Source organism: Rattus rattus, chromosome 1, assembly GCF_011064425.1.
Source record: "Rattus rattus isolate New Zealand chromosome 1, Rrattus_CSIRO_v1, whole genome shotgun sequence".
Taxonomy (NCBI): Eukaryota; Metazoa; Chordata; class Mammalia; order Rodentia; family Muridae; genus Rattus; species Rattus rattus.
Window position 1 is genome coordinate 108,777,532 of NC_046154.1, and position 13,732 is coordinate 108,791,263.

The 13,732-nt window shown below is 45.2% G+C and overlaps 1 protein-coding gene across 4 annotated transcripts in view; it reads left to right on the forward strand.

Annotated features, from left to right (window-relative positions):
* The first annotated feature begins 1,593 nt into the window (after positions 1–1,593).
* Positions 1,594–13,732, forward strand: part of Kitlg (KIT ligand) — an 82,808-nt gene continuing 70,669 nt past the window's right edge. For 2 of the 4 annotated variants that reach the window (XM_032904655.1, XM_032904661.1), the window contains exon 1: positions 1,594–1,795. In XM_032904655.1, coding sequence (XP_032760546.1) covers positions 1,781–1,795 — 15 coding nt within the window. In that variant the 5' untranslated portion in view covers positions 1,594–1,780. Of the gene's footprint in view, positions 1,796–8,497; positions 8,844–13,732 lie in introns of those variants that run through there. The other 2 variants (XM_032904638.1, XM_032904645.1) reach the window with 1 other exon arrangement.

The following is a 13,732-nucleotide window of genomic DNA, read 5'->3' on the forward strand; positions in this document are numbered from 1 at the left end:
TGCCACAGGGAGGCAGACCAGAAGGTAAGATTTGTCTGATAGGAGACTTAGTTCAACATTGCTGGCTTTGAAGATAACGGTGGCTGCGAGTGTAGGAACCTGGGCAGCCTTCAAAGCTGGGAAAGGCAAGGAAATGAATTCTCTCACTCAGCTTGCCTGGAGGAATGCAGATCTTGGCAACAGCTGGTTTTCCTTCAACAATAGCCATTTTGGACTTTTGACCCTCAACACTAAGATGAATGTGTGATGATTTACACCATTTATTCTGTGTTAAATTCTCAGCACCGGTAGGCAAGCAGCACAGTGACTTTGGCTTATTAACTTTTTTTTTAAACAATGGCAACTGGGCTAATTAATAATCAAAGCAAATTTGGAATAGTCCTCTCTTATAAGAATGACTGGACAGTATGCTTGTTCCAAAAAATTACTGATGGGGGTTTCAGGCTAATATATTCCTTACAAAAATAACAAAGTGCTTTGCTTTTTAAAAAAAATTATTCCTCAATTACATGTAAAAATATTGAAGGGTTTTGGGAACAAGAACAATATATATATTATTTTTAATTAATTAATTTTTTTAGGGCAGTAGGATCTGGATTTGAACTCTGCTACTTGACTATTTGGGGAAATTAACCTCTTAGGGCTATTTCTTAATCTGTAAAATGGGAAAGACACACACACACACTCGTGGACACACACACACACAGTTGGGGGGGGGAGGGAGAGAAACACACACCAGGCTCTACACACTAGGCCCATGGAAAAGAGATAATGCATGAATAGTTCTTGCACAACACCTAGTATGTAATAAAAGATACATCGCTTAAGCGTGTGAGCTATTACCATGCACATTCCATTCTTTCCGATTTTACAGACTTTCCTAACCTAAAAGTGGAACTTCCAAAACCCTTGCTGTGAGAACCCACACATTTAGTGACCTATGTTTTCCAAAGGTACTGTAGTAAACTGTTGAAAACTGCATCTCCCTCAGTAATATTTGATTCTGAGTCAATTATTTTCTCACTAAAGTAATAGAGGAGAAACAAAAGGAAAAAGGAAAGGAAGGAAGGGAAGTAGAAAGAAAAAGAAAGAAAAACTGGCTAAGACAATGGCTAAACCATAGAGTGTAATTAAACTTTTTGTTGTTGGTTCTATTTCCCCGAGGCGGGGTAGAAGAAAAGTCTTTGCTCAGAACCAAGTGAAGTCCTCCCCGCCGCACCGCTCCAGAGCTGGGACCCTCTCCAGAGCGCACAGTCCAACGCGGGTCCCCGGACAGTGCTGGGTGAGCCTGCGGAGGAGCTGGGACTCTCGGAGCCCAGCGCGCGGCGCGGGCGGCTACTGCAGGTTGTTCAGCCGCATCCGAGACACCCGGTGCCTCATGGACTCTGGCCAGTACCCAGACAGGGGACGCACCAGGCTCGATCGGTCCAACCTCTGGGACAATCCCCGCCCTTCAGCGCGCTCCCGGGTCTCCCAGCCTAGGCTCAGCGCGCAGCTTGCCTCCCGGAGGCTCCGGAAGGGAAGGAGGCGTGTCCGGAGCGGGCGGGCGGGCGCTGTATAAAAAGCGCTGGCGGCGCAGCAGCCGGGCTTCATTTGCTGTCTGTCACCGGGACTGAGAGTGCCGCGGGAAAGCAACGGCCAAGGACGGGGCGCTGCGCTCGAGCTACCCAATGCTGGGACTATCTGCAGCCGCTGCTCGTGCAATATGCTGGAGCTCCAGAACAGCTAAACGGAGTCGCCACACCGCTGCCTGGGCTGGATCGCAGCGCTGCCTTTCCTTATGAAGAAGACACAAGTGAGTAGGGCACGCCCGGGAGGAGCTCGGAGGCTTTCCAAGAAAATCACTCCCGGAGCCCCGGGGAGCCCGGCGCGCCCTGGGACCGGCAACCGGGCCATGTGGGGCTGCGCCCGCCCGGTGAGCCAGGAGGGTGTGGGAGAGGCAGGCGTGGTGTGCGAGCCGGAGCCGCCGCCCCGGGGGTGAGCCCGGGAGCTGGGGAGAGCCAGGGCTGAGAGTGAGCCTGTGGCAAGTTTGCAGCCGCAGCTGCGAAGTTTGAAGCTGTCAGTGGCAAACCGCAGATGCAGGCTTCCCTCTTCGGCCTGGGGGTTCGAGTTATCACGGGGAAGGCTTGTTTTTTTGGACCGGAGGTCTCTCCCTGTGGATTCGGGTAGATTATGAAACAGCTTCCCACGCGCTACCCTCGCTCGCTCGCTCGCTCGCTCTCACAGTCAGATTTATCTGTGCAGTCCCCAGGTGGGCGCGGGACGCGGTGCGGACGCGGGTGCAGCCGCTGGAGCGAAGCCAACCCAGAGCTCCTAGGCGGCAGCGCCAGGCGGGGTGCAGAACCTGCCCAGCAGGCGAGGGAAACTTGGCAGCCTGCGGTGTCGGCCGGGTTCACAGCTCTGGGTGGGCCCTCCAGAAAGCTCTAGATGGAGTAGCAGTACTTCCACACTGCATGACACCCCCTTCCATTACAAAACAGTAAAAGTTCTTTTTCTTCTTCTTCTTCTTCTTCTTCTTCTTCTTCTTCTTCTTCTTCTTCTTCTTCTTCTTCTTCTTCTTCTTCTTCTTCTTCTTCTTCTTCTTCTTCTTCTTCTTCTTCTTCTTCTTCTTCTTCTTCTTTTTTTTTTTTAATGTGCATCTCCTAAGGATAGTTATTGAGATAATGTCCAGGGTCTCTAAATTGCGCTTTATGCATAAAACACAGCCCGGGGGTACAATTATGTCTTTTCTTCGTTGACGGGGGAGGGGGCGTAGAAAGAGCCACTGTAGTAATCTTGTTCTCTTCTACAGTTCTTTTTAGCCTCGTGGTTGCTATCTCTTCAAGATTCTTCCTTTCCGAATTTGTTCTGTCATCTGCAGCAGGTTGGGTAAAGCTGCTCTTTCACACACACTCACACACACGCACCCGCCCCCAATTCTATAGTTGATTGAAATCTCTGAAATGTGTAGAAGGGGATGGGATTCGAGGGTTTGTGCTCTTTTTCAGCATAGATGAAGACATCAATGTGCTGCCAGTAATTTATTAAATTACTCATAGGACGTCTTATTTTAAATAGATATCTAGCCTGGGATACAACCCTTTAGGATACAGCAAGAATAAAGCACCTTTCCCTGGCTTAGAAACGAATAAAGGAAGCAGTATGGCCTGCCTGTCACCCTGGAGGTGCTCTTCTTAGAACACTTGCCCTGAGTGGGGCTCAGGGGAAGGCAGGTATCCGCCCCTGCATGCAGGTCAGTTTTTACCCAAAGCGTCCCACCTGAGATCCCGCTCTTGAGATGAGGATGTTAAGAATTGCAACAAAGAAAAGTTTCGCCCTGATTGCTTGGTGTGTACATGCCTTCTGTTTGGTAGAATAATAAACAAGTGTGGGGTAGCTATTCCTTTTCTTTTTTTTTTTTTTAAGTAGCATCCGCTTACATGAATAATGGTGGCTGCTCTGAGTGTGGCAGCCCCCGACACAGGAAGAGAGTCCGAGCCTTCTTATTTAAACAAGAAAACAGGAGACAGACAAGGTTAATGTCCAACAGTCAAAGCAGAGCTGTGCGCTGTGGAGTCACTTTGAGAGTCAGTAGGATTGATGTTCCCTGCGCCCTCTTTGCAAAACAAGCGCGAGCTCTGTAATCTCTTTTCTCGCTTTGATTAAATGGCTGTGTAAATAGGATTACATGGAATAATTCCATTGAAAACTAGAAAGAGGTCGATCTAGCCCGAAATGCTGTGGCGGTGGCCGTGGCAGCAGTGACTCAGTGCTGCCGACCAGAGATATTTGAGACAGTTAAGTATTTTAGAAATGTGACCTGTTTGGACCAAGTTAAAGTGCAGGCCCTTTGGGGGGGACATGCTGCTGATAAAGGGTTTGTAGGCAAAAAGAGGGCAGTGCTCTCATTGAATGGAAGCATTCATTGTCTGGAATCTAATGACCTTCAAGGTTTCCTTTAAGGATACTTCTAGCAATTCACATTCTTGTCCCTGAAAGAGAGGGCTCTGGAAATGACTTAAAATCAATAAAAAAATCCCTTCTAATGAAGGAGGGGATTAGATTCTCTTTCCTATTGTCAAATCTCCTGATCCAAGAGCCAAAAAGAAATGTTCTGTGCCACCCTGAATGTGTAGAGAGAGAGAGAGCATGGTGTAAGGGAACTGGACACTAAGAAAACGATCCAGGCTTTTGGCTTCTTTAATCTGATGTTATCTTAGCCTGGGAGGAAAATCTATTGTTATTAAATAGTCTACTGTAAATATGGGATCGATACCAACTTCCCTTATTGCACCCCCACCCCCGTTCAATATACTCTCGTTACCCAATAAATAAAAAAAATATAATGTTCATATTTTAAGGGATTTTAATTTAAATCTTATAGCTTTGAAAGAATCATGGGGACACCGGGCATTTTGAGCCTTCCGTCGAGCTAAATAAGTGTGAAAATACCATCAGCAGCCACTTGGGGCTTGATGGATGGCTCTGTGATTTACTTAGCACCGATGATGGAGTTCAGTATTTGGAAAATCAGTACACAGTCCTGAGGAGCAACCAGGGACAACAGTGCATGCCTTACGCTTGCAATGCCAAATGTGTTTTGTATTTTTGAGATTTCTCTTTGTGTTCCTTCCAAATCGTAGGAATTTATGGTATCTAAAGAAAGCTGTGACTCTGGCTCAGAAATGGCTAGCGGCTACTTTTAAAAAACCACGAGATTCTAATGGTTACATTAGAGAGGCCATACTGCAACACCAGTGGCGCTTTACGTAAAAGTTGCGGTCAGCAGAGTGTGTTCATGTTTACGCCTGTTGTGCTTACGTCTTAGCTTCCTCAGGGGCTTCCAGAGTTGTTGTGAGGGCTGTCACTCTCAGAAATAAGGAGACAGGAAAGATCTGTCTTGAAAACAATGCAGAAAGGACTATTTTAGGAACACTGAAGCTCTCGGAAAATAAACAAATAGAATTTTAGCTTTTACTATACTAGAAAAAAATTCCTCTTTTTTTTTTTGGCTATGAAATTTGTGTCACGTGGGTGACAATGGTGGTTGCTATATAGAAAAATTAACATATTTGTGAAAAGAGCATTTGAACATCTTGTCCTCGCAGTCACTCAGTTTGCAGTGTGTGCGTCCAATGGTTCTAATTTATGTAGTTTTTAATTGATACATTCTGCCAAGACTTTCAGACTCAAGTGCTAAGTCGATTACGTTTAACATAAAACAGGGAAAATAACCATATGGAAATCTGAAGGCTGGTGCCAAACCAATTAAAATTGCTAAATTTTATTTATGTCTAACTGTTTGATGGGAAGATAGCAAATTGTGAACGAACGTTTGTTCTCTAATGACAGGTGATTGATCGCAATCTTATCACTGCCTTAGGTAACATTAGAAATCAGATGGCTGCCAAAATAACTAGTCTTTCAGCTTTGGTCATTGCTTTCATGTTTCTTATCCTATCTCTAGGAGCACCTAGACAATGGTTAGTGGGAGGACTCTAGGTGACGACTTTTAAGCTGATGCCTGTTTTGCCACCTGTGACACAAATGACCTTAGGCAAATGGTATCACGGGATTTCCGTTCTGTTATCGGTATGATGTTTGTAAAATGGTTATAAAGATGTCTCTCAGATGGTGGCAGAAAAGACTCACGGGGATGAGCAGCTCTGTGCCTGCACAGTAGCTCACTGCTATTACAGTGGGAAATACATTCCAGAGGAAAATGACCTCTAAGGAGCAAAGCAAGAGCAAGCCTTTCTAAATCTGGATCCTTTAATTCAGTGCCTGGCCTTCATTGCAAGCCGACGGATGTCTGATTAGCAGTTTTCTTTAACACAGGGCCAAGCTAGGAATGTGCAGAACTAGGGTGGTGAGTGGACCGAGGATGGGAAGCTCTCTGCAGTGCAATGTCAAGTTGTAGGTGCAGTGAGAACTAGGGGAGCAAACAAAAGAGGGAGGGCTCCTTTGGTTTACTTTCCTGTTTGTATACTTGAGCTCCAAGTTTGCCTTCTGTGGTTCTTAGCCTCTACCTTTTTTTTAGAGCAAGAAGAATTGGTCAGCTCCCTATCCCTGCTCTTGGACTCGCTCTTCTAAGGGAGGACGCACATCCTTTTCTTCTTTGTTATTTTAACCAGGCGAACAATCAGCGGTCTTTCCCCTCCACTGTTATCCAAGTCTGGGGACACCTCCCTTTCTCTCAAGCACCTTAGTGTTGCCATCTTTAAATCAGGGTAAGGTTCGGATGTAAATCTCTGAGGAGAGATCTCTTATCTGCTAAGTAGGTGAGTCAGCAGCAGCTGCAGGAGTTCTGCCTTTGAGATTAGTCACCTAAGTGGTGAGAGAGAACACCCAGATGAGATTCCTGAATGGTGCTCTCCTGTCGGGGCTGTGGTGTTGTGTACAGATTCTCTTTCATGGAGACCGTTGACTCTCCCGCCTTGCTGGTTTATAGAAGCTGCAAGTCATTTTGCCTTTTCACTTAATTATGGGCATCCAAAAGAAACTGTTTACAGGGGCCAGGCCCGGCATTATCATTACCCTTCCCTACCTATTTCTGTCTATCCAGAAAAGAAGAAGGTGGGGCATTTCTCATATAATTAGGCCTCCTGTTTTTTCTTTCTTTTTTTTTTTTTTCAAAAAAAAAAAGTGGCATGTGTCATCCAAGGGACGCCTGTTGTAGTGCTCTATGGCTATATTTTCCTGGCTGCTTTCAGGCTACCACACTAGCTTGGTTATTAGGGAGCTGCGTTCTTTTCTTAACCTGGATAGTGAGCTGTGTGACTTTGGGGAATTATCTAGACCTCTCTGAACCTGTTTCCTCAATTGAAGGAAAGGAAGGTAGGACTGGTTTTTTGGAAGTGCCTCTGTTTCTACACATCTTTCGCCTCTAAAGTAATACTAGTAAGAGAGAAGTTTGAACCAATGACATGGGAGCCCCCATTAATTCTCAGATCTCTGTTTCTTTGCTGTGCGTACAATATTACTATTGTCCCGTGATGATGGACAATACTGATGGGGAAGACGTAAGACTTAAGTTTAGACTGTCCTTCAGGAATTTCATCTACTGCTTGTCTTAAAAGAAGAAAGGAACTTCTACTTGAAGAAGACCTGGACTCTCTTCTTTATTGTCTGAGTGAGAAGGAATCCTAAACAGAATCAGATAGTCCCAGGACATACATTTTCTGAGGCAGTGCTTCCCTGACGTTCTGCCTGCCAGCCTCCAACATCTGTATGGGGTGAATGGTAGTTAATGCCGAGAAGACAATAGAGATCAGAGGTGGCAGCTGAGGCCACGGAAGTGGACAGAGCAATGAGCCGTGGGGGAAGGCTAGCTCTGTGATGACGTTTCAATGCTTGCCTTAGTTTTCATCAGGTTCCAGAGCATCTCTAGCCCAATCCCTGCCCACCTGATTGCCTTGGCTAATACTAGGCCCAGGCCGCATGACCAACATCTTATTTCCTTCAGATGTCAGAAGCCACTGGCTCTCCTCGTTGACATCAGAATATTCAAAAGCCAGCTGCACCCTCCTGCAGCCAAGAGACTACAGATCCCTCTGAACATCGTGCCAGGGCGATGGTCCTGATGCTGAGTTCTGAGTGCTGCCAGAGTGTAATGAGACTCCTATTAAAAGAAAGTTCACAATCGAGGCAATACTCCAGACCATTAGAAAACAAAGACAGCAATAGCTGCCCTTTGGTTATCTGGATGCAAATGTAGCACTTGACTGTGCACCTGTAGCCGTTGGCTGTGCTTGGCTCTCTTGAGGGCTGTGGCTTAGCGCCTACTCTTCGGGGAGCGATTAGGTGGCCTTTCTGTGTGTTCTCTGTACACAGACGGCAGCTGAGACATCTCCTGGTAGCCTTGCAAAGAATGCCTTTGCTCGCTAGGGTGACCGCCCGAGAAAAGGGGCGTGAAAAGAACCAGGCAAACCCATCTGTCCACAGTTCACACGTAGAAAAGCGAGTCTGGGTCATTTTTGCAGAAAGGGCATTTCTGATGTGTAGCTGTGATGCTGTATAAAGTCTGGAGGGAAGGGCAGAGCCTGGCTGGTGTGTGTGTGTGTGGGTGGGTGGGGGGGAGGTGTGGGGGGGTGTGTGGGTTGGTTTGCTTTGTACACACTTTATTGTGTTACTAACAGCAGTTCATCTTGGGAACAAAAGCCTCGTGGGTGCTCAGAACCTCTTCGTCTTTTTTTTTTACCTTGATGTATTTGAAGTCTCTGAAGCAGATGACCATTTTAGTGTGCTTCCAGGGTAAAATCCCATCTCATTATTGCTCTGTCAGTGTGTGTTTGTGTGCACACAGACGGGATTGCTGCCAATGTTCAGAACTGTGGAGGGGTCCACAGAAACGCCGCTGTGATGAGCTTTCTGCTGTATTCTGCGGGTCCTCCACACGCCCAGCGACTACCCCGTAAGAGCGCACCAATTCCTGGATTATGAAGAAGAGAGTTAACACGGGAAACATGCTTTTGCTGTAAAGGTCTTGCTGCACCCTGGCATCCGTCCTACGGGTGGACTGCCTGGTAAACTGTTAGAACTGTTCGCCGGATGACTCCTGGGAAGGGAGAGGAGAGATGGCAACTGGCTTATAATACGATGTAGGAAACCCAAGGACTGCAAAACAAAGCTCAGGGGTCAAATGCCCCTGCTTCTGTATAACCCCACCCCTTAACACTTCTGAAATAATAAACACATTAGACCGTTCCAGCTTTCAGGACCAACTCAGACCTCTGGGGTTGCCTTGGCAGGGATCTGTGATGTCTTTGCTAAAGTTTATGTTTCGTTTTTGTAGGCCTCACCAGAGACCTTTGGTGTGCTCTCCTGGGTGGAGCACTCGCCCTGGCCTGTCTGCCCCTCCTGCTGTAAGTGTGGAGAGGAGGGGTTGGTGAACTCTGTTTCCAGGTGGCCCTCAGTAGGGGCTGAACCGCAGTGTCATAAAGGCGCCAATCAAAACGAGAGGATTAACATGGAGTTTTTAGTATTTGGATGAAATTAATTTGGTGTAGAAATACCATTTGCATTGTTTGTTTGCTTTTTCTTTTAATTTTATAACCCATTAGAAAGTTTTTATTTTAAATTTAAGCCCTTTCCCAGAGTATGTTTTGAACCTTTTGTATCTATTTATAATGTCTAAAAGCCCCAGTGATCTATAGCCCAACGATACATAGAAACCAGTGGAAACCTCTTTTCCGTTCTTAGAATTATGTTTGGTAATTTACTGAGCTAGATGGTTTTCTGTCATGAAAAAATACACATCTCACTGTGAGGAATTTTTAATTTGAAAAATCAGGAATACCTTCTAATACTTACAGCTAGTTTTAAGTCTACCATTGACGATGAAAGGGCCCCGTCTAAGCCCCTTATATACTTCAACTTTTTAAACAATTATAGTTTTAAACACAAAGCTGACTTGAGCACTTATTCTTTCTGGGCATCTGCCTCCGTGTGAATGACTAGGATCACATTTTCCTATAATCCATTTAAAGTATTAGCATAGGAAGCTGTTTTAATGTTGCCACCATTGTTTTATAAAATCGAACCACTCTCGTAATAAAGCCTGGCGAAACAGTGCTTGGGGTGGGGGGGAGTAGTTGCACAATTAATTCATTCATTTGACTTTTCTTCTGGGAGGTGGCTGGTATTTCCGAATTTCATTTTACAGATAAGGAAACCAAAATAAGCATTCCCTTAATGAATTGGCGATACTTGCCTTTATGTCACCCAAAGAGAGGTAGTGTGACTCACTAGTGTGACTTAGTCATTACTTTGGAGATGCTAATACTGTTTACAAGAACACTAAATAAAAAGCAAATGTGATTCAGATAGTGCATACAGCTGCCAGTAATAGAATTTGGACCAAAAGTCATAGTTACTGTTGCCTAGCGAGTGCCTCCTGTGAGATGCTCCATCAACACACAATGAAATAAACACGTCTGATTCAGGCTGTTGACTGTTGGTACAATAGATTACAACCGTTTCTTTAAGACAGAATACTGCATTAAAAAAAATAGGGCTAGTTTCATACGCAGATAATTGTAGAGGCTACTTTGCTCGCCACAGGAATATTTTCCAGGTAATTCATTTGTTACTAAGGAGCACATCCTCTTATTACTAGAGATCATGGTGGGGGAGGAGAGCTCACGATGTGAGATACAGCAGGGTTTTAGTCACTGGCTTGGAGACCCTTGGTCAGCTTTTATTTCCTTTCTCAGAATTTTACTTTCCCCGTATTTAAATTGGCAGAAGTAACTCCAAGGGGTATTCATGGGACCCGCAAATGATAGACTATCTGCTGGTACTTCACCCATGACCATTTCTGTGAACAGCTACCCCAAGGAGTAGCTGCCCAAGAAGGGATCCAGCAGTTTATTGCTCAAGGATAATAAGAGTCTTTGGGGGGTGGACCTAGTAAGAGGAAGTTAGATCAAAAAGGTCAGTATTAAGTACGTTGAACTTACCACAAAGGAGACCCTGAGTTGCAAACTACACAAGATTTTCAAGCAAAAATATTTTGAGGTCCGTAATACAACAAACTGAGCCAATCCTGAGTTTGTCAAAATAAAGAAAACACTAGAGTTCTGATACAGTCAGAAGATTTCTTGGGATTAACAGGGAAAGAATGCCAGGAAGTATAAGGGCTTAGATGCGGAAGCCACACCTATTGAACTGTAAAGACTAGATTCCCCTAAATTGCTGTCATGCCAGACGCCCATATTTGAATGGATGCTTAGAGACACCACACGTGCTATAGTCCCCCAAGGCAAGGTGCTGAGGCCTTGTCCCAACGGCGGTAGTTGTTAGGAAGCACTAGAGTGTTTGGGAGGTGAACCTCATAAAAGGAGGTTAGGTGTAGGGGCTGGAGAGATGACTCAGTGGTTAATAGCACCGACTGCTCTTCCCGAGGTCCTAAGTTCAAATCCCAGCAACCACATGGTGGCTCACAACCATCTGTAACGAGATCTGAGGCCCTCTTCTGGTGTGTCTGAAGACAGCTACAGTGTACTCATGTATAATAAATAAATAAAATATTTTTTTAAAAAAAAGGAGGTTAGGTGATTGAGTACTTACTGTTGAAGGGAATATTGGGGCCCTGGAACCTCCTTTCCCTTTTTGGCAATCAAGTGAACAGTCTTCAGCCACACCACCATACCACTCTGACATACGGTGCTACCACAAGTCCAGAACTATGGGGTTAAAACGACCATGTGCTACCATCTTGCTATGAGCCCAAATGAACCCTTCTTTGTCAAAAGTTAATCATCTCAAATTTTCCCCACAGCTGTGGAAATGAACATAAATTGTTAAGGTTTGAGTGGCTGTTGTTGCTGCCCCCACTTCCTACCCTTCCCCCTCCTTCTAATCTCCCTCCAATCACAGCCCTCTTCCTCCCCTCCCCCTCTTCCCGCTGCACCTCCTCCTCACCCTCCATTTCTGTTTAAACCGGGGAACCCGGAAGCAAGCAAAGTTGAGGTGGGGCTTCCAGTTAAATGGAAAATTTGCTTTGATTCCAGCTCCTCGGTGCTGTGCACAAGTGCCAATGGTTATATTTGAACAGTGCCTTGCAAGTCAGAGATCCTGGCCTTCATGGTCAGCCCCCGCCCCCACCCCGCTTCCGGAGCCATCAAATAGAAGGTCCACACCTAAGCCCTCTGACTACTGTGTGGGAGGGAAGCCCATGGGAAACCGTGGAAATGCCATTTTACCTGATGGATTTGAAAGCTTGCCATCTTCCACATGAAGTAGTACTTGAAAGACAGGAAGACAAATATTTTTAACGTATGCTTCTAGGTAGCTTCTTGGAGAAAAGAGGGATGCTCCAGAGATTAGTTTTATCAATTTGCTCTCACCGTATTTCCAATGTGCTTTTGAAGACAATTTAAAATCTCCACAATCAGATAAAAGGACTTTCGTTTAAAAAAAATGCCTTTATGATTATGTCTGGGATGTAAGACCGTAATTCATTTGTGCTTTGTGCTTTGCTTTAGGATTCCTTACCTAGTCAGCCAAGACCATAACCCAAGAAATATTAAGAGATTTAAAGGCTAGCACCAGGATCACAGGCAGGAAATGCTGGTGCTTGACTTTTCTGTGGGTGTTTGGGGATCTGAACTCAGGTCCTCATGCTTGCCCAGCAGGCACCAGGCTGACTGAGCTGCCACCTCAGCCCAAAGTGGTAACGTTTTAGCAGACCGTTGTTTAGCATCGTTAGCAACAGTGTTCCCCTCTAACTAGTTCATTTGTAAAGCCTGGTAAACAGGAGGCTCAGCCAAACCGACTACTGTAAATGTTCTGCTCTTTCATATAATCCCCCTGTCTCAGTTGCCCCATTCGTCAAATAGGATGAGGGTTTGTACATCTCTCAAAGGATAAAAGAGTTAATCCACACTTGGGAGTTAAAGCACTTGGGCCAGTGTCTGGTCAAAAGGACACAAAAGACCCAGGGAAATTATATTCGCAGGAAGCAAATGGGAATTCTGTGGCTGTCGGCAGTAATGCCTCATTCCTTAAGCCCCAACTGAAGGGTGAACGGGAAGATTAGAAGCGTTTATCCAGTCTCAAGAGAGTTTACCAAGAGCAAAGTTCCTTTTGTGTCCCGTGCCCAAGGTCACAGGAGCTCATCAGTCAGTGGTGGGCTGGTTCATGATCCAGGAGGTCTGTTTCCAAAGTCCACGTTTGTCAGCTTGGTGCCCAGAACTGAGGGGGGTGAGGTGGGGAATACACGGCTTTAACCTTTTTCCCATTCTGATTCAGAGAGTGATTACCTTCCTTTTTTTTTTTTTTTTTAATTGAGATGCTAGTTTTAGCATAGGGAGAAATCCACCTAAGTGTTGAGGAAGAATTGGGGAGAGCATGACTTTTGTGTTTTACCTCTGGCTCTGCCTCTCGGTTGCTGTGGGGTCTTAGGCAATGTATTTGCCTTTTGTCTAACCTTTTCTGTAACCTTAGGTAAAAATGGAGCCATGAGACTTTTGTAGCTTCTTTCTTTTCTTCCTACCTTGTTTGTTTTCTCTCCTCCTTTCCTTGTTCCTTCCCTCTCTTCCCTATCCCCGCCCTTTAAAATAACATGTGTGCAATGAACCTTCTCAGAATTGTTCTATGACAAATATTTTGCAGAGCTGGGTGTGTGTGTGTGTGTGTGTGTGTGTGTGTGTGTGTGTGTGTGTGTGAAGGGAGTAGGGTGCTTGTGTAATGTGTGAAAAATCCTCATTTCTATCCCTAGCTATAAGCATGCAGGTAGAAAGAAATCTTTCAATATTAACACATTTCCTACTATATTGTTAGCTGGCAAATATTGTTTTCTGTTTGTTTGTTTGTTTTGTAGTATTGACTGGTTTGCTGCACACACAGGGGGAACATGAGTGAGATTTAGAGCCAGAATGAAGCTTACAGCTCTGTCAGTCACTTAGAGAATCATATATAATTTTCTCCTTTCTCCAGGACTTCATATGTTCATCTAGATGAACAGTTCTCAACTTTCCTCATGCTGAGACCCTTTAATACAGTTCCTCATGTCGTGGTGGTCTCCAACCATAAAATTATTTCCGTGGCTACTTCGTAATTGTAATGTGGCTACTGTTATGAATAGTGATGTAAATATCTGCTATGCCAGATATCCGGTGTGCAACCCCTGTGAAAGTCAGGCATCTCCAAAGGCATCATAGTCCATATGACTGAGCTAGATGGAAGGTGATCAGGTGACTTTGAGCCAGAAAACAGCACTAAATGAGGTAGTGCAGGAAAAGTGTCTAAC